The following is a 17911-nucleotide window of genomic DNA, read 5'->3' on the forward strand; positions in this document are numbered from 1 at the left end:
TATTCCCTGTCAACGGCCTCCCAAGGTATCATCCAGGTACCTTCCCCTCGTGAATATCCCCCAGCAGGTGGACTATAGGTGACATTCGGCAGAAACCCTCGGCCACTCAAGCAAGTACCGAGTACTCCCGGAACTCTAATCCAATTTCTTCGTTGCTTTAGCGAGACCCTTCCCAACGACGGTGGAGAAAATGATTCCACTGCCCGAGCAGCACACAACACACAAACGAGTGCATAAATGACAGTCAATCGCACATGTAGCTACGTCTCTTCGGATTTAACCCACCACTGTTGCGTGCAACCCAATGTGCCTGCCATCCCGTCGAGCGCAAGTGCGACCTCATGCCAGAAGCACAGCAGCATGAATTTCATCCCCGCTTTGTTTCCAATACTCAGGACCAACACATCTCTCGGGCCGACTCTGGGGCAATATTGGAAAGCAAACCCATCTTTGCACGAACTATACGGGGTCTCAGCACCGGGGCCTCTATTGGCTCAACCAAGTTGTCGCTCGAAATAGGTACTTCCCAGACTGAATCGGGCCCCTGGAGATCGGAAGCTCGGACCGAGAAGCATGATTTCCCTTCCCGCGCCGCCCCAGACATCTCTGGCACATGGTGCGGCCCTTGAGAGTAGCAGATAAATTGGCAGGTCTGATGGGGAAGTTTTTTCTTGTGTTGATTATTAATAGGCGCGCGGTAGGGGGGGAGGAGGGAGGGGGGCCGGGAGGCCGGGAGGGCGAGATTGTGCGACAGGATGCGGGAGCGTTTCGATAGTTTGCGATGCCATGCTCATAGGCCGGGGTAGGTGTACCCCATGGAACCCCGGTGAGGAACTCTCTGATCTACGTGAGACGCGCCAGCCCGGGGGGGCGAGGCGACGCTGGGGTTGCCCTCGATGGCAGGAGGGTACCTGAGCAAAGGCTGCTGTGTGTGCGGGCGGCCTTCCTTTTGACCCCGTGTGCATACACAGACGCGCAGGACTGGCTGACTGACTGACTGTACACGTCTGCGCAAAGAACCCGATTCGGTCGGGAGTTTATCTGGGATACGAGTGAGTCTATCTGCTGGGGAAGTGGCGGGCTGAACACCGCGCTGATTGCCGCAGCCCCCCTGCATCGCGATCTCGCCTTGCGGTAAGCTTTCTACAACAATGTAGCCCTGACCATACGATACGCAGCTCCCATCCAGGCTCTTTCCTGGCACCGCCTCGAACGTCTCCGGTGCTCAGCGACAGCCCCCCTGCCAGTGAGGGCTCCCCGCCGCCGCCGTACACTCCTCGTTCCTCACCTTCGGTGAGCCCCTTTCAGACCGCCCCGCTGCCCCTGTACTCCAAGACTGGGCGCAGAGACATGTTCGCTTCGGCTTCCCCGGAGCGTACCAGGCATCAGGGGGGGGGAAGGAAGGCAGTTAGAGCCGCGCCGCGCCGCGGCCGCCAGATCAGACGAGCCATCTGCCGGTCCTGGGGAGGGTGGTCGGTGGATGCCGTAGGGCTGGAAGCCTGGGCAGTTGACAGCTCCCCCGCGGCCCGGGGTATTGCAGTAGTGTCCGTTTCATGTGGTGACTCGCGGGAAGGAAGCGAGCAAGTGCCGCATAAGCCTCCGCTGTCATCCATCACAGGAGAGGGAGAGAGGGGCGGGAGGCAAGGGCCGGTCGTGGTCGAGGCCGCCCAGGGGGTGGGATTTTGCGTTTTGCCCCGGGGGCCTCGAGGACACCGGTGACTGGGGTTGGTGCAGCAGCCTCACGGAAGCTGTTTCTTTTCTTTTCTTTTTCTTATTTTTCCCCTGTCGCATTTAATGCACCTCTGAGGGTAGGGCAGGCTAGGATGTTTCCGGACCGGGCGTTGGTCGTGTCGTAGGAGGCAACCGCGGCCTCATCCGCATGCTCTGGGCCGATGCGAGAGAGGCATTACTCGGTGGACATTTTATGGCCTGAGCCCCGGGAGCGGCATGTGGCACGGCGTGACGCTCGTCGGGATCACTCCTGAGAGGAAGGTGGTGATGCGATCTGGGTGGTAGGTCTCAAGCGAGTCCGACTGAATGGTAACCCCGTGGCTTTCGGTAAGGCCAGTAAGTGCTGCTTATACAGGCTCGTATAGAGATACGTGCGGCGTTTATTCGCTGCAGTGTAGAATTGGTCAATATCACCTCGCGCCTCTTTTCTTCTCTGCGAGATCTCGCGGCTCAGCGGCCTCAGTCTCACTTCCAACGGCGCCCTGCTGATCGCGCCTGGGCTCTAGCATATCCAGAAGCACTGTGTCGCCGGCTAGTGCTTCTGGTCCCACGGTTCCTGCTGCGTGGCCTTGCACGCTCTGCAGCTAGGATGTCCCTCGTCACCGGAACCAAAGCCGGTCACATAGTCGACATCGTTGTACGGATCTGATGAACTCTCTTGTGCACTAACGATCGTCCTTGCAGTAGTGTCGATCATGCCCCGGCATCAAAAAGTCCTTTGCTGTAGGAGGAGCCTCTCACTCAGATCCGGATTCCTGCTCGCTTTGATTGTCTCATGAGCGTATGCCGTCATCATCAAAAGAGGGGGCTGAGACTTGCGGTCTCCTTGAAATTGCCCGATGCCCTAAATTGAGCCTTTTTGACGAATCTGAGGAGGTTACCTGCTTTTCCGTTCACGCCCTTCTGACCACCCTAGGTCGGATAGCCTCGAAACAAGCCTAGTCACCCAGAGCACCAACAATCTTTGAAAGGCGCGTGGCTCATCGAGGATGGCGCCCTCAGGTCGCTCCGCGGAAGATGAGGTTCTGCGCCGTGTCCTCGACCGGACGGTCCTCCGTCGTCATTCTGGAACAATGTCCACCAGATAAGTGGATAGCGAACAGAGCGCATCGGGGCGGGTGTCGAGGCTGGAAGCCATCATCTTCTTCATTTGCCACAATCCGTGGGCGGAAACCTGGTAAATTTTCTCCTGGCCTGCTTCCCTGCACACGTGAACCAACCTCCGCCCGCTGGTGGTCTCGTCACTAGAACGAGCGCCCCTTTGCATTCACACAGTGGCGGTTTCCTGATAGCACCGGTGTTTGTTGATTTGATCAACTTTGTTGCCTGCAGTGCATCTAGGTTGAGCCGCTTGACCCTCCCTGCCTTTCGCCTCGGGGTGCAAGCCACCCCCTTCCTCTTGCAGACGCATTTTCTTGAAGCTCGGACTCCTTGCGCCGGCGCTGATGAGGCCCCCCTGTCAGGGCAGGAACTGCGCACAACCTTGAGTCGCGCCGCCACATCTGCACGAGCAGACCGCAGATATTGGTGGGTGCCGACGGCGGTGGTGACGTGCCTAGCGGGCTGTCGAGTGAAAAGAGGCGCTTGTTTCCTCATCGGGAGCTTCGTGGTATGCGAGAGACTTCTCTCGTCTTGTGTCAGTGCGCCTGGCAGGTTCGCCGCAGTGGCCTTGAGAAGATCGCCTTTATCTCTCTCAAGAAGCCCCCGGGGTTTCGACCTCACGGGCCCATTCAGGCGGCCGTGAGCGCGCTCTCTAGCTTCTAGACAGCCGTGACAACAGTGGTGGTGTTTTGCAGTGTGCCCCACGGCCATTGGTGTTCATGTGTTGGTAGAGATGTAATCGCCAATCCTGGCCCGCTGACAGCTGCACGGTTCGCGACGGGGAGAGGCAAGTGATGGCCATCCTGCCGGAGTATGCCCTGAAGCGTGCTCAGCGCGGCGTGTGTGGTGGCGAAAAGAGCGTTGTTGGTGAGTTAACGCTTGGGTTCTGAGTATCACTGCTGGTTCTGTTACTTGTGCGAGAAGAGGGTCGTCGTCGTCATCATCTCAATTCAGCCTTCGGATAAGGGGCCGAGGTTCAAGGGGACGGATTCGGATCAAGATCCGGATTCATGCCCGCAGTGGTCACTTCTCCTCCTACCCTGACCCTAACTCCCCGTTCTACCTGACAGGACACCCCCGCATAGGTTCACCGACCGGAAAGGCATTGCGATCCTTCCATGGATAATCCTCGGTTTCTTTTCGTAATCTTGAACCTGATCTACAAGTGCCGAGGAGGAGCCTAATTGCATGAATGCTTGATTATCATCCAGCTTGGTAGACACATATAGCCATGGTCTCGCCGGCATGAAAAAGGGTTGAAATTCCAGTATCAATCTTGGCTAGTGAACGTCAACCCAGTCGTCGCACGAAATGCGCTGTCTAGCCTGCATGGACACTTGTTGCTGCCACACAGGCATGCTCTCCCATCCCAGGCTGCCTCAGATCGGGCACATCAGGCACATCAGGCACCGAGCTTGAACTTGAACTTGAATGGCTCGAGTCCCGTCGTCCCGACATCAACCCTGAAGAGCGCGCCTCCCAGCTCCTTGCTCCTGCCCTCGCCTTCGTCGTCATTCGCAGTTGTGATGTAGAGCACCGAACCCACGAACTCGCAGCACGTGATGTTCCTGGTCGGCAGGTTGATCTGGCCAATGACCTTGCCCACCGGCGAGATCTTTACGACACGGCTCTCACCGTACACCGTATGCCAGATGTTGCCGTCCTTGTCCACGCGGTGGCCATCGGGCCCGCCCGACCCCTCGTGTGAATAAAAGACGCGGTGGTTTGACACGCTGCCATCGGTCGTGTCATAGTCGTAAGCATGAACTTTGCCGGCGTTGGAGTGCGTGTAGTACAGCGTCTTATTGTCGGGAGACCAGCTGATGCTGTTTGGGATCATGAGATCCGGCACAATCTTCTTGGCTTGCGATGGCTTCTTCCTCCCATCAAAGAGGTAAAGGCCGCCTGTTGAGAGTCAGCCCAAGGGGTTCTCAGTGGCGAAATGGTTCCAACTGTCACGTCTCCGCGTGCACGGCTTCGTCATTTGTTGTGGGTGCCGGGCCGTCTGTGCACGCGTTTCTCGGGCCCAACGCATAATCAAAGTTCAAGGGGATTGGCCGGCATAATGATGACTTGCCTTCAGTCTGGAATTCGCCCTTCCCGAAATCAGTCATGTTGCCTAGCCAGAAGCGCCCATGGGGATCGACTGCGCCGTCGTTGCTCCTCAGGCGCTCATTGTCCTGCCCATCAGCCGACGAGAATCTGGCAATGTACTCATATTTGCCAGTCTTGCGGTCCAGAAGGGCGAGGCCGTACTTGATGCCGACAAGTATCTGGTCCTGGGGGTCGGAGCCCTCAACATCCGCCGTGACGCCCACGGGCGTGTCCAGTTGAATGGTCTTGACCGACTCTGGTCCCTCGGAAAGAGACACTGTGTGCACTCGGTGATTGATGATGTCCACCCAACGCAAGGTGTTGGTTGCCTTCTCATAGTACGGGCCCTCCCCGAGCTTGCAGTGGATGTTGAGATACGGTTCCTCAACCGTCCATTCTTGAAAGTTTCCGCCTGCCATCTCGTCTCACAAACTGGAAACGTTGCACTGATCAGGGGCGCTTGACCGTTGAAGTCCAGGCGAATCTTGTCACGAGACGACAGTTCCCAGTGTCTGTGGCCGCGTCGGTGTCGCCGCAGCTACTCAAAAGCCGTGAGAGGGTCCACGGCAGATGTCAGTCTGATGCCGTGTCACAATCGATCGATTGCCTGGTGAGAGGTCTTGGAGCTGTAACCCGGCCCCTTCGTACCCCGATTCTGTGCTCTGTCGTAGATCGGTCAAGTCGGCTAAGCACCCGACTTGCACAGCTGAACCTGATCCTCAACGATGGAGTGACACCTTGGCCGTATGATCCCGGCGACAGTGCAACTTCAGGGTGCTTGCGGGAAACTAAGCCAAGATCCGTTTTGGAGACGTCGGTGCCCCTGGTAGTTGTTCAGACCAACACTTGGCGGATGAGAATACCTGATTTCCTGCGATGCGAAACCTGGAGTTTATATGCCGCCCGGCGGTCCCATTCACCTCTGGAGACGCGGGGCGGAATTGCGGAGTTGAAGCTTCTGCCACGTTGCCGTAGCCGGCGGCTGATTGTATTAACGCGGGAGGCGGGCCTTGTTTCCGTATCCTCACGGGGGCCCGCCGTCCGAGGATATTCTAGCTGCAGCGGACAAAATGCGGAACAAGGAGCTGTTGCTTCATCGGGTTGAATAATTTGACGCCCATCGAACTTCCTAAACAAGAGCTCTGAGCTCACGACAACCTCACTGATAATGTGTGGCCTGGTACCTCGAGTGTCACCCACAGATTTCGGCTAGTGCCCTGAACGTGAACGTTGGGATCCCTTGCATCAAGGCGAACGCCCTAGTGCAGAAGCAGCATGCAGCTCATCTTAGTCAACCCACCCTTTGTGAGCGTAGCCGCTGCCGTTACCCAAGCAGAATGAAGATCACCTCATGACGGACCTCGCGCCTTACGTGCTCGGGCAGCCATGGAAGTCGCCCCGGCCGTGGTTGGCCTCCCGTGAAGCAGTGTGCGACCGCATCGGAGACACTCTCGAAATAGAAATCGATCAAATATCTGCCCATTTCAGTTTGATGAGATGACTGTCAAGTTACGTATTAATTCCTCCACCACATTCGTGACAGAAATATCGCCCATGGCTAGCGGCACAGTGCTTGGTGGTCGTGATGTCGTAGCGATTTCTGGCAACGTGTGGATACCAAGAAGCTGAGAGGATAAGTAATGCGAGGCGTCGAGATACCTGAGACCATGCTGAAGGCACACTTCGCGTTGAAGACTTGGACAGCGCATGGCTTGTTGCGTCTCCATACCTGTAGACTTTCGCCCGGTTTCAGCCTCGGGTCGTCGATGGAGGCAACACAGAGCAAAGGAACGTAGCTCGAGGTAGGGAGCCGTCTGACAAGGTCCAAATCCCTCCGCTTGTGTGAATCTTGGCCCCGCCCAACTCGGGCTCGCGTGACATTGTATCGTATTGTACAGTGCTCCCAACCACACGCAATAACTGTGAGGATTTCTCTAGTGGGTGATCTTATAACCCAGCCGCCAGTCCCCGACGGTACGACTGGAAGAAGCATCGGCGTGATGCTTGAAGCCGCCCGGGAACCATGCGGGTTGCCGATCAGTATCAGGTTCTCGACTTCGCCTTACTCGCATGGGAAAGCCAGCCAGGGGGTTAATTCCCTTCCCGTCATCGTATCTTGGGGTTTTCTGCTGGATGCGGCCGAGGCAGACCGGATGCACGCAGGCAGGTCCCGAGTCCAGAGATGAACTGGTGGTACGAGCACATCTGAGTAAGGCACGGAGCGTATCCTGATCAATTGCTCATCTGCATCTCGGTAAGGCGGGCGCACACGCTCCTTGATTGGTGCGTGAGCTCGCACGGCCGTGTAACTCGTTAATGTTTGGTGAAGGCTGATATTAAAACGGCCAGTATAGCCCAGTTTTCCGTGGGCACACGGTTCACCTTCTGAGCAACGAGAACGGGTCCCGTCATCTCGCTCTTCTCCAATCTGGAGGTAGTGCTGTGCTCCATGGCATGCATCAACCCATGCTTTGCGTGCTGCAAGCCATACCTGCACCTCATCGTCCCGCACACCCACCTTTGACGCCCACGTTCGACTTTCAATCCTCCTGCCACACGGCTGCTTTGCCTTGACAAGTGCCGAACGGTGGCCGACCACGCCGCGCTTGGCTATACGGCTGTTGCGACAGTTGGTCATAATTCATAGTAGCAACGATGAGCCAGACCACGCGCCTCCTGATGTCACACTTCGCTGGGCGTGAAGGCCTAGTGGAGACCGGTCCCCAAGGATCTTGCTGTTCCTGACCAGAAATCGGCTAGCGATTAAAGCTGGACGGGGACGGCCCGCGCGTGCGGTTTGATCAACTGTTCGGCGACAGGGTATTGGCCTGCACGGAGTGCTGCACACGCCGGCTCCGTGCTGGCCAACTGTTCATGCCGAGGACCGCCTTGGCGATCCCTATTTTGACCGAGCGGTCGTGATGTTGCAGTCGAGGCCGAGTTTGAGCATCCCATCCGAAGGAAGGTTTTTGTGTCGCTTTATTATTAAAGAACGGGGGCCTTGCAGCCAAAAATTTTGAGTTTCGCGATGTTGGCCTGATCCGGGACCATCAACTCTGCCCACATCTCTGGTTCAAGTAATCTCCGGGGATAGACTATCGCCCTAGCCGATATGAGATGGTCGTTGGGAGATTAGCGAAGTGTGGAGACATGGTCACAGTTCAGTCCCGACCAGGCGACGGACGGCCTTCGACTATGTATTAGCGCTGGCGTCAAGAGGCGAGACAGTCTGTCAGAGGAAGTTTAGTGCTCGGCAAGAGATGCCAGCCCTTGGTGGCAGGAGTTGCAGGCCCAGACCAGGGTTGGGACATTGAGTTCGAGAAGGATTGGCAGGCTTCGAATGGCCTAGTGTGCCTGCAATCCAGACCCTTCCAGCCGGACCGAGTACTGTACGTGCACAGTGTCCCCGGATGGGTGTCCTGGCCGCGTGTCTGGCCGCAGAGGACTTCAGAGAAGTGTGGGCTTTGGTCCTTGCATAAGTCAAAACATAGTTTGGCAACCACAGCTGGGCCTGCAGAGCACAGCAGCTTTCGGCACAGAGTTCTATCAGCCGGCATGCGACATGCGACATGCAACATGCAACATGGCGAATGATGGATGGGGTCGCATCCACTACCGACGTTGACCTGCAGATGGCATCCAGGAAAGAAATCTTATCTCAAATGTTCAGATGCCCATTCTCACGCAGTTCAAAAGGCTCAAAAGGGTTAGTTCTGAGGGCCCGAGCTTCCTTAGTAATCTGTGTGGCTGGGGTGGCAGTGCAGAACAGGTTTATTAGGGGCAGGTTTAAACGCGCGAGATAGACATCTGAAACCAAAACGCAAGAAAATCCTGATCTAGAAACCACTTTGTATGGCAGCCAGGAGGACACCCTTTAAACACTCCTTAATTGCACATTCTTCCCAACTAGCAATTTTAATGCAAACAAGATGCTAAATGAGAGAATTGACCAAGCTTCCTTTTCCTGCTTTCCTTTTCTCAAATTTCCTCCATTTCGTAAAACGTAACATACCCAATTAACAAAACATATTTAGGTACATAATGTACCCTTCCGATTACCCATGTTTCATTTTCCAGATTCCTTAGTAAAAAGAGTGCAACCTATGAAAGATTTATTAAAAATGGTTCCTAAGTGCTGGAAGGGTACTTACTTAAGCTAAAAAAATTTTAAAGGAAAGTAAGTTAAGTTCGGAGTTGGCCGGCAAAATGGGCATACCTTAATCCTTATATGGGCAGAAGTTTGGACACAGACCGCCTTGGCCGCGAAGCTGGCCCAATCTCCCCAGCCACACCTTATATAAGCACAGAAGCGGAGTCACGCTTAGCTTCGCAGCCAAGGTGGTCTGTGAATCAGAGATAAAAGAAATCATGAACCTCGTCCATGCCGGCGCTAGACGGCCAGGAACCCCAGGGAACACGCAGCCGGAGGACATCCGGTTCGAGCGGAGAATTGGCGCATGGCAGACTGGTTCCTGGCCGAGTGCTGGAGACCAGAGTCATGCTTGACTCATCAGCGGCAGGTCGGGTTCGCTGCAAGGAGTACCCGGCGAGGCTTGGGTAGCTGTGACGTGAGGAATTGTTTCTTTGCGCCGGTGGACTTGTTTTCGGATCCAAACCCCTGGGATGTGAAAGTGGGCAATGGCAATGCTTGGCCATGAGTGGTCGAAGGGCGACACCGATCGATCTGGAATTGACTGGCAAAGCCTAAAGTTGCGCCGCGTAGCCGCGGGCGTCTCGGTTGACATGGTGCAGTCGGTTCATGGACTGGACCGTACTGTACTGCACTGTACATTGTGTTGTAGCATGTGCATGAGGTGGCCGGCCTGATGTAGGACTAATATAGTGGTCATGATGATTATAGGCCAGGTCAGGACGGGAATGAGGTGACTGCATGTTGTTGCACGCACATGACCCCTTTTGAGAACCAATGTTCCATCGCCGGGGAGGAAGAGATGGCTGCTTTGACCGTTTGGGAGGCGATGGTCGATTGGGTGCCCGAGGATCCTACGCTACGGTAGCAGTAGAGGTTGCACAGGAAGTGGTGGGCAGGCATGTGGGTGAGAAAACGGGCGACCGATGAAGGAGCCCGCGAGCCCTGGCCACGGCCGTGAAAATGAGAGTTCCTCTTGGCGGGCCCGGTTGGGAATGAGGCCAGCCGAAACGCGTGTGGGTGGGTGTGTGGGAGTGTGGGAGCGCGAGTGGATGGATGGTTGGATGGACCTCCGGCCGGACAAGCAGTCAGGCACAACGAGATGAGGCGTCTTGACTGGGAATAGTGGTTGCAGCTAGACTCGGCCAGGGTGGGAAAGGATGGGAGGAGGAAATCTCAGAGTACGCGGTCTACCACAGTATGTACGTATGTATGTACTCTCGTGTGGATTGTGCTGTAGATGGATGCAGCATGGCACGGCACGGCATGGCATGACATGACAGAGCGCAGATGCAGGCTGCAGGCTGCAGACTGCAGACTGCAGCGCACAGCGGGATGTTCCAGGCTGCAGAGAGAAAAGACAGTCAGGGCCAGGGCCGAGACAGAAAGAAGGAAGTCGTTCCGTCGCCCGCGAGCACTAGCATTGCCATTCCGGGACGAAGAAGCAGAAGCCGGCGACAGATGAGGATCTGGAAATATGCAATGTTGCAGACGAGAGTGGACGGGGAGGCAGTGCAACAGCTCTCTGGGCTGCCGGGAAGGAGGTCGTTGGGCCTTGGGGTAGACGCGACGGGCGAGACGGCGGGAAGACCCAGGTGCAAGTGCAGGTGCAGGCGCAGGCGCAGGCGCAGGTGCGGTGCAGGCAGGAAGTGCACATGCATGCGCAGGTGGGCCGCGGTCTGGATTAGATAAGCAGGGCGGTGGGATGGCACAACGTCGAACGACTCGTCGGATTTCCCTAGCTGAGGTCGCATTGGGAAGCCACACCTGGCACCTACCCACCCCTTCCACCCTTCCATCCCTCCATCCCTCCATCCCTCCATCCGTCACTCCGTCACCCACCCACCCGTCACTCTGTCTGGCCGGCTGCACGTACAGGTATGTAGCCTGCGTACTGGATGGAGATGCTGGACCATGTACGCACAGTACATGTCGACCATAGCGCGGCACACACGGTGGACGGCGGCATTTTGCCGTGCTTCATGATATCCACCCGCTCGTCCCGTCGCCACCACGGACGCGCACACTCTGACAGCAGTGTCAGGTCCCATGGGAGCGCCAAAGTCTAATCATCAGACAGGTTATTTCGAGCATCCGCGGCTGCCCAGGTCCTGGTCCTGCCTCCTGTCTCGTGCCTCCTCTCGTGCCTCCTCTCGTGCCTCCTCTCGTGCCTCCTCTCGTGCCTCCTCTCGTGCCTCTCGTGCAGCAATGCCCTGCTGCACGCACGCCGTGTACGGGCAGATACTTGTTCGTCCAATGTTTTAGGCGCATGCGCATGGGGAACTCATCAATCTCGAACTGGATCCTTCCAACCTTGCAACCGTCCAGCCCGGAATCAGAAGACCAAACAATCTACCCCATACTGCTACCCTGGCCTGCAACTGCGACGGTACTGTGTTAGAGCTGTGCGATAGCTCCAGCCCCGTCCCCATCCCGAGCTCCCAGCTCTGGCCCCAAGCACGGGCTCTGGGGCTCTGGAGACCGCATCTTCCTTGTCCCGGCCATGGTGAGCTCCAGGCCAAGCCCACCAGCTCTTGCTGCTCACCCTCGCCCTCGCCCGCCCTCACCCTCACCGCAACCAGTCGCATGCCGCAGATCTGGTCGACGGTGCCGTACCGAGACATTGTCCGTCGACGTCGTTGTGCATGTGTGCAGGTGTGCATGGCGACCCCATCCTGGACTGGCCTGGCAGCACGCACTCCACTCCGCTCCCACCCCCACCCCCTGGTCCCTTGTCACCGAGAGACACACTCAGGACAGCCACTGCAGCCCTTGGACCCTGTTGGAACGATGGGCAGCTCTGCAGCTCTGCAGCTCTGCAGCTCTGCAGCTCTGCAGCACCCGATGGATCTGTGTGTTCGGCCCTCCGGTCACCTCTCCTCGCCAGCTCGTCGACGCGTCCTGTCAGGCCCAAGGACGCCCACGAGACCACCCAGATTTTACCTTTTTCGAGGCTCCACTCTTCTGCAGTCCTTGGCCCAAGGCCCCGTTGATGCTGCAGCCAGAGGCAAGCCTCAACTCACCGTCTTCATGCACGTCTGCCACGACCGCCATGCCACCTTGCCCTGCCCTGCCCTGCCCTGCCTTGCGCCCTGGGCTCCGCCCGGCTCTTCAAGCGCGCCTGGGCTCAACTGGACTTGTCTGTTCTGGGTCGGCCTGGCCTGGTTGACGTGTCGTTTCTTCCGGCTTGCCGCGGCCGAGCTGCTCTTTTGTCTGCCAGGTCTGCAGTAGACTCATCAGAAGACACTTCACCGTCTCTTCACATCGGCGGCCATCGTGATCCGCTCTTTTGTCACCGGTGTCGTCTAGTGCAATCCGATTGCGTTAATGGTTACCTTCTACAATCACCGCCGAATTGTGTTACATCGAACCCAAAGTACCGATACCAACCGCCCCCCGGCCGGCCTGCCTGCATCAGACACATGTCCGCAGTACGGATACACAGTAATAATTATATGCGTCCCCGTGTTGGATCTCTCGACACTTGCTCTACCCCATTGGAAGCTCGTCATCCCTGTGCCTTGGCATCAGAACGGACCCTGTCAGCTAGTCCGGACCCTTGCCTTCCATGTCTTCCAGACCCACGCCCCAAATGTGAAGTTGCAAAGTTGCTAATTTCCTTGCTCGGCTGTCGCTCTCCATGTGAACAGACACTCGCCAGTATCAGCGTTGATATCACCCGGCAGCTGGCAGCTCATGGCATCTGATGGTTCCTGCCACCATGCACAGCTAGATTGACTATGGTATCATGCATGGCACCGCCCCCCAATCTGAGGGAATGGTCGATCTTCGCACTCTCATGACACCGCCGGCCTCGCGTCGCCACTGCCGCGTTGGCTGATTCGGTGGCACGAGTCTCCTCACAGCTTTCTGTCCGAAGGGCTCTTGGCACTGTGTCTGCTCAATCTCAAGCCATCCGCCGCGATGCAGACGTGAGCAGTTGACGAATTCGCGGAGTCTTACCTTTCTTCCAGGACGTGGCTCGCTTAGACACAACCCGACTGTTGCTAAATTGGCGCAGCTGGCTCTGTCACCTATGAAAGCACAACTCACCCCATCATGACTGCGACCTTTCCCCGGGGACGCAGGGTCGATGAATTCACTGGTCCGAGATTGACCTTGAAATTCCACCATCTCCGCGATGAGCCTCGAGGCGCTAGCTAGCTCCTACCACACCGTCCCCATGCCTTCCATCACTGTTCCATGGCTCTTCTTGGGAAGGGGGATTGGGAGATATCATTTGCCACTCGTATCATCCACTATTTCTAATTCTGGGCGTCGCGAATGTGCCGTGAAATTTTGATCGTTCAGACCTCGCGATCTAGGGCAGAATCCCTACAAGTTAATCACTCGCCTATGCCCGTCATCTCGGGAAGAAGGGCTAAGATGATGTGATGCTATCACTCGCACAGCCAAGCTCGTTATTTTGACTTGCGCAACGCCTCCATCGCTTGAATCCCTGGCCGGCTGACAGGGTCGATGGCTGACCATGTATCTGATGACTTGGTCCAAGTACTCCACGCTGGGGTTCACTCCGGCCTGCTATCCCGACGACCCTGTGCACGGGATGTGCAAATACATCATATAACTTCATGTCACCAGGCACGTACGACATACGTTGGTCCTGCTAGCCTGGTAGCCGCAGGTCATCAAATCTAGCTGCTGATGACTTGACCAACCTTTGAGGAGGGGGGTGGACATTACCTACCTCTTCTCTTCGGCGACTCCAGCACGTTGTGTCGATGTCTCAGCTTATCCACAGTGTCAGGTATGGCGCACTACTGCGCGGGTGTGAAGAAGCGTGCTGGAGGGTCCGCGCTCAGCGGAGTTGGAAACCATTAAGCAACATCGGTTTTGCGACAGTCACTCTCGACAGCCAGAGAGGCCCATCCAGGCTGTATCCGTAAGCCCTGTCGTGGTCTTCGCACCCACCCAGCATCCACCCAGCATCCACACAAAGCGTGGCATGGGCCACCCCTGACCTGCAGCTGCACCCCGGCAGACACCCACAACCCAACACCTCTTCCTTTGGCTCCACCCGTGCCCCATCCCAGCCAGTACCTGTTTCCCAGATAAGAATGGCGCGGGAGCAGCAAGACGAGCCGGAGGAGGATAGAAAGCACGAATACCCAAAAGAATATCCTGGTGTCAAATCTTCCCTCTTGTATCAACTTCCTTCTCCAAGACAGAGCTTGACCAGTCCAGTCCGGTCTATTGCGCGAAGTGGCGCCAGACGGAAGACACCCACATCCACGAAGTATCCTGCAGTTATATGGTACGCAAGACGCCTGCGCGCCTTGGATCTTTTTGGTGCCCGGAACAGGCGACTTAGCACACACCGTGAGTCTCTCTTGCCGCCCGAAGCCGACTACCTGACATCTTTACCCGTGGCCGAGTCCGACATTCGCTCATAAGACACATCAGTCTTTGACAAATATTCCTAGCTGCTCAGGCGCTTCTTTGTTTGTCGACGCAACTCCGAAGGACCCAAGGACGAGAGTAGTCCCATAGAGAGAGGCCCGCGAAGACACACTTGGCAGAAATCTGCCAGTCACGCTTCGACCCATTCTAGCGCAGGAGGGTCGAGATAGCCACTCAAGTCACAGAGTTTGGTATGAGAATCATGGTTGGTGGGCTGCACTGCACCTATCCTTACCAGTCACCTCCGCTGTCCTGCTCCCAATATCTATCCCACATGCATATTACATCCGTCATCCCGTTCGAATCAGCTAAGACCATTTCATCGCCTGCCACAGATCGTAGTCCATCTTTTTCGAAGCAGAATTTCAACGAGTATTACTGTCCAACCGTCCAGCCCCGGGCGGTGTCAATTCGACCGTTCTTTCTTCAGCACTCTCTTGTGAGAGCAGACCGGTAAAATTACTCACGGATTTACTCAGCTTTCAGCAGCAATTCGCCAATCCTCTTTCCACCAATCTCTGCGGTCCTTGAACCGGACGGAAACGCGAGACCCTTAGCTCCCACGGTGTCTAAGAATCTTACACGACCTCTTGTATGACCGGAAAGACGGAAAACGGTCCTGTGATCCCGGGGACTGCAACATTTGCGCTTCACGAGACAATCCTTGGATAACGTTCTCGCCCTGGCTATCCAATCTTTTTCTTGGTGTCCCACCAGCCCCCTTCTAGGCCGCCTTGACGGAGACGGCCAGAGGCACTCTGCTGAATCGCGCCGACAGTCCGTGGTTTCTAGACCAAAGAGACCTAGCAGCTGGGTCCAAACGACTGGAATCGGCCCAAGGCCGGAATCTTGTTCTTCGTATGAGGGCGGTCGCGGTGATCAATGTCCGGAACCACAATATCCTCAACGCGAGGGCGAACAGGTCTCGATGTCGCAGAGAGGCGCTGCCTCTCGCCCTCCTTCTCGCCGTCGTTCCCAGTCACTTTCGACCGGTGCGAACGCCTCACCTTCATCTCTGCAACCGGCGCATCCATACAGCAATGACGGCGGAGTGGATCCCGCCCGAGATCCTAGCAGGGTGTTGGTCGCCCCGGACGACTTGCCTCCACGGCAAACCACTCCGCGAACGCTAGGAGTGCACAACATCCTCAACCCATCCGAGCCGAGGGAAATTCAGAGCCGAACATCTCCGTCACTGCAACGGGCGGGTGCTGGCGGCGACAGCTCTCCTTCGAGCGTAGGGACGAGGCAGTACGGCGTTTCTGGCTCGCCGTACCAGCCATATGGCGCGGCGCCTGTCTACGGTGCTCCTCCAGGGCCTACAGCCTCCCTTGGCTCGTTGACCTCGATTCCACCGCCCGGTCAACGAGAATCTCCGAACCAAGCTCGACCGTTTCCTCCTGCCTTGGGAGCAGCAAGAAGGATTCTGACGCCAAGGTCACCACGTTCACTCAGTTTTAGTCGCGTGACGACGCCATCAGCTCTGGGTGATACTCAGCCACCATTTGATTTCTCGACACCGACCGTTGGTCGATTCGGAGCGACGCAGGAAATGATGCCATTTTCCGGACCTCCCGGGCCGCCCTCGAGCATGCCTAGCCAGTCTCCGCGAGCAATGCCGCCCACTCCCGCTGCCTCGTCCACTACCATGGACCCTCGTGCGTTCTCCCAGGCAGCATTCCCTAATACACCAAGCCATCACTTCCCGCAAGGCCCTACGCAATTTGGGGCTGCGGGGAGTCCGCAGAGAATGGCACCTGCGTACGTGCAAGGGCAGTTTGAATCAGTACAAGGGAGCGGGAGGGGCTACGGCCACCAAGGTAGTCCGCCAGCGGAGGCGAATCTGTCGTCGGCGATCATGAATGCTCTACAAATTGGTGGTGGTGGTGGAGGGACGAGAGGCCCTGATTCGCAGCCTCACCTCACCTTGCAGACTAACACGGGAGAGCATATTACCGTACCGTTGGATGTTCATCAAGGCTCGCGTCAGGCTGATGAAAAACGACATCGCAATGCAGGAGCCTCTGCCCGATTTCGAGCCCGGAAGAAGGAGAGGGACAAGGACTTGAGAGAGAACATGCAGCGGCTGGAGAACGAAAATCGGGAGTTGGGCAGACAGAACCACGATTTGCAAGCCGAGCGCGACTATTATCGCAGTGAACGAAACCGGCTGCGAGACGTGATCCTACGGACCCCAAGCATCAGAGAGCACGCGGAGCAAGGACCTCCCAGCCCCCAGCCGCGCGCTGCCGCCTCCGGGGGAGCTGCTGAAGGGTCATTCACGGGCTCTTTCGCAGCAGGCGGCAGTTCCTCTACGACGTCTCCGTCTCTAGCCCATCAGCAACGTTCGCCGCCGTACGCAGAAGAGCAACTCGAAAGGCCGACTAGGCGGCGCCGAACAGACCCAACTGCTGCCGACTTCTCGCCTGCCCCTTACGCAATGCGTCCGGCGCAGCCCCCGGGCTCCTTGCCCCCTGGCTCCTTGCCCCCTATCGTCACTCAGGGATATGCGGGACCGATATCATCAGCTCCTCCGAGCGCGAGACTCCCTCCTCTGCGCTTCGACCAGCCTGCGTCTTCTCCGACGACTGTGCATCCGCCAGGGTTCGAATCGCAAACGCCACCGCTGCCTCATCAGACACAATACTACGGACGGCCGCCGCCACACGAGATGGGATGGGCAACGGGGGCTCGGGAATCCCAGGACCCCTCAAGACGGTGATCTCATTTATCACATCAAGAGTGTGGCGGAGCGAAAGAATATGTCGATTCACCTTTCGAACCTGTCTGACGCGCCGACTGCCACGTTTTGACCACACCGACCACTCTTGTTCAATCATACATAACCAAATAGACCCAGGATCGACTCTCGAGATACCCTCTTCGCAACTTGAACATACACCACACGATCTTTTCTGGGACGACTTTCCTCATTGCTTTTTTCTTTCTCTCGACTACACTTAGAAGACGCGTTTAGTGCGGGCAACCGACAAAGGGATACTTTATAAAAGCCACGGCGTTCTTTTCTTCTGTTGGTGCTGGGCTTTCAAGGCTGATATTTCCATCGTTTCTGTCAGATTTGCTCAGCAACGGCAGGCTTTGCCAGCGAGTCTGATTTGGGAAGCCCCTCGTCTTCGCTGGGCTATACCTTGTCATACCTAACTACCCGCTCAGGATTATTCATATTCTTCGCGCGGTTTGTTGACACGGCACACCGGAGGACAAAACAAAAAGGCTGGCTTGCGGGCTAAGGCGTCTTGATATTTGGGGCGTTTTGGAACTGGAGATGCGGTTAGGAGGGTATAGAAAGGGCATCACCACCACCACCATCATCATCATCACCACTATCGTTACATCACAGGCATTTCCGTCTATACACTGATTTTAATCTCATCAGGCACTGCATGGTCGCGG

The 17911-nt window shown here is 56.7% G+C and overlaps 2 protein-coding genes across 2 annotated transcripts; one reads left to right on the forward strand and one right to left on the reverse strand.

The window, feature by feature from the left end:
* Window positions 1-4234: 4234 nt before the first annotated feature.
* On the reverse strand, window positions 4235-5345 carry INS49_007014 (uncharacterized protein; the record flags this gene model as incomplete). Its single annotated transcript, XM_043167779.1, has 2 exons — window positions 4235-4712; window positions 4792-5345. The coding sequence occupies 2 exons, from the start codon at window positions 5343-5345 to the stop codon at window positions 4235-4237; spliced, it is 1032 nt and encodes a 343-aa protein (XP_043028923.1).
* A 10080-nt stretch (window positions 5346-15425) lies between these two features.
* Window positions 15426-17219, forward strand: INS49_007015 (uncharacterized protein; the record flags this gene model as incomplete). Its single annotated transcript, XM_043167780.1, has 1 exon — window positions 15426-17219. The coding sequence occupies one exon, from the start codon at window positions 15426-15428 to the stop codon at window positions 17217-17219; it is 1794 nt and encodes a 597-aa protein (XP_043028924.1).
* Between the last annotated feature and the right edge of the window lie 692 nt (window positions 17220-17911).

The sequence above is a fragment of the Diaporthe citri genome, assembly GCF_014595645.1.
Source record: "Diaporthe citri strain NFHF-8-4 chromosome Unknown scaffold_2, whole genome shotgun sequence".
Classification (NCBI taxonomy): domain Eukaryota; kingdom Fungi; phylum Ascomycota; class Sordariomycetes; order Diaporthales; family Diaporthaceae; genus Diaporthe; species Diaporthe citri.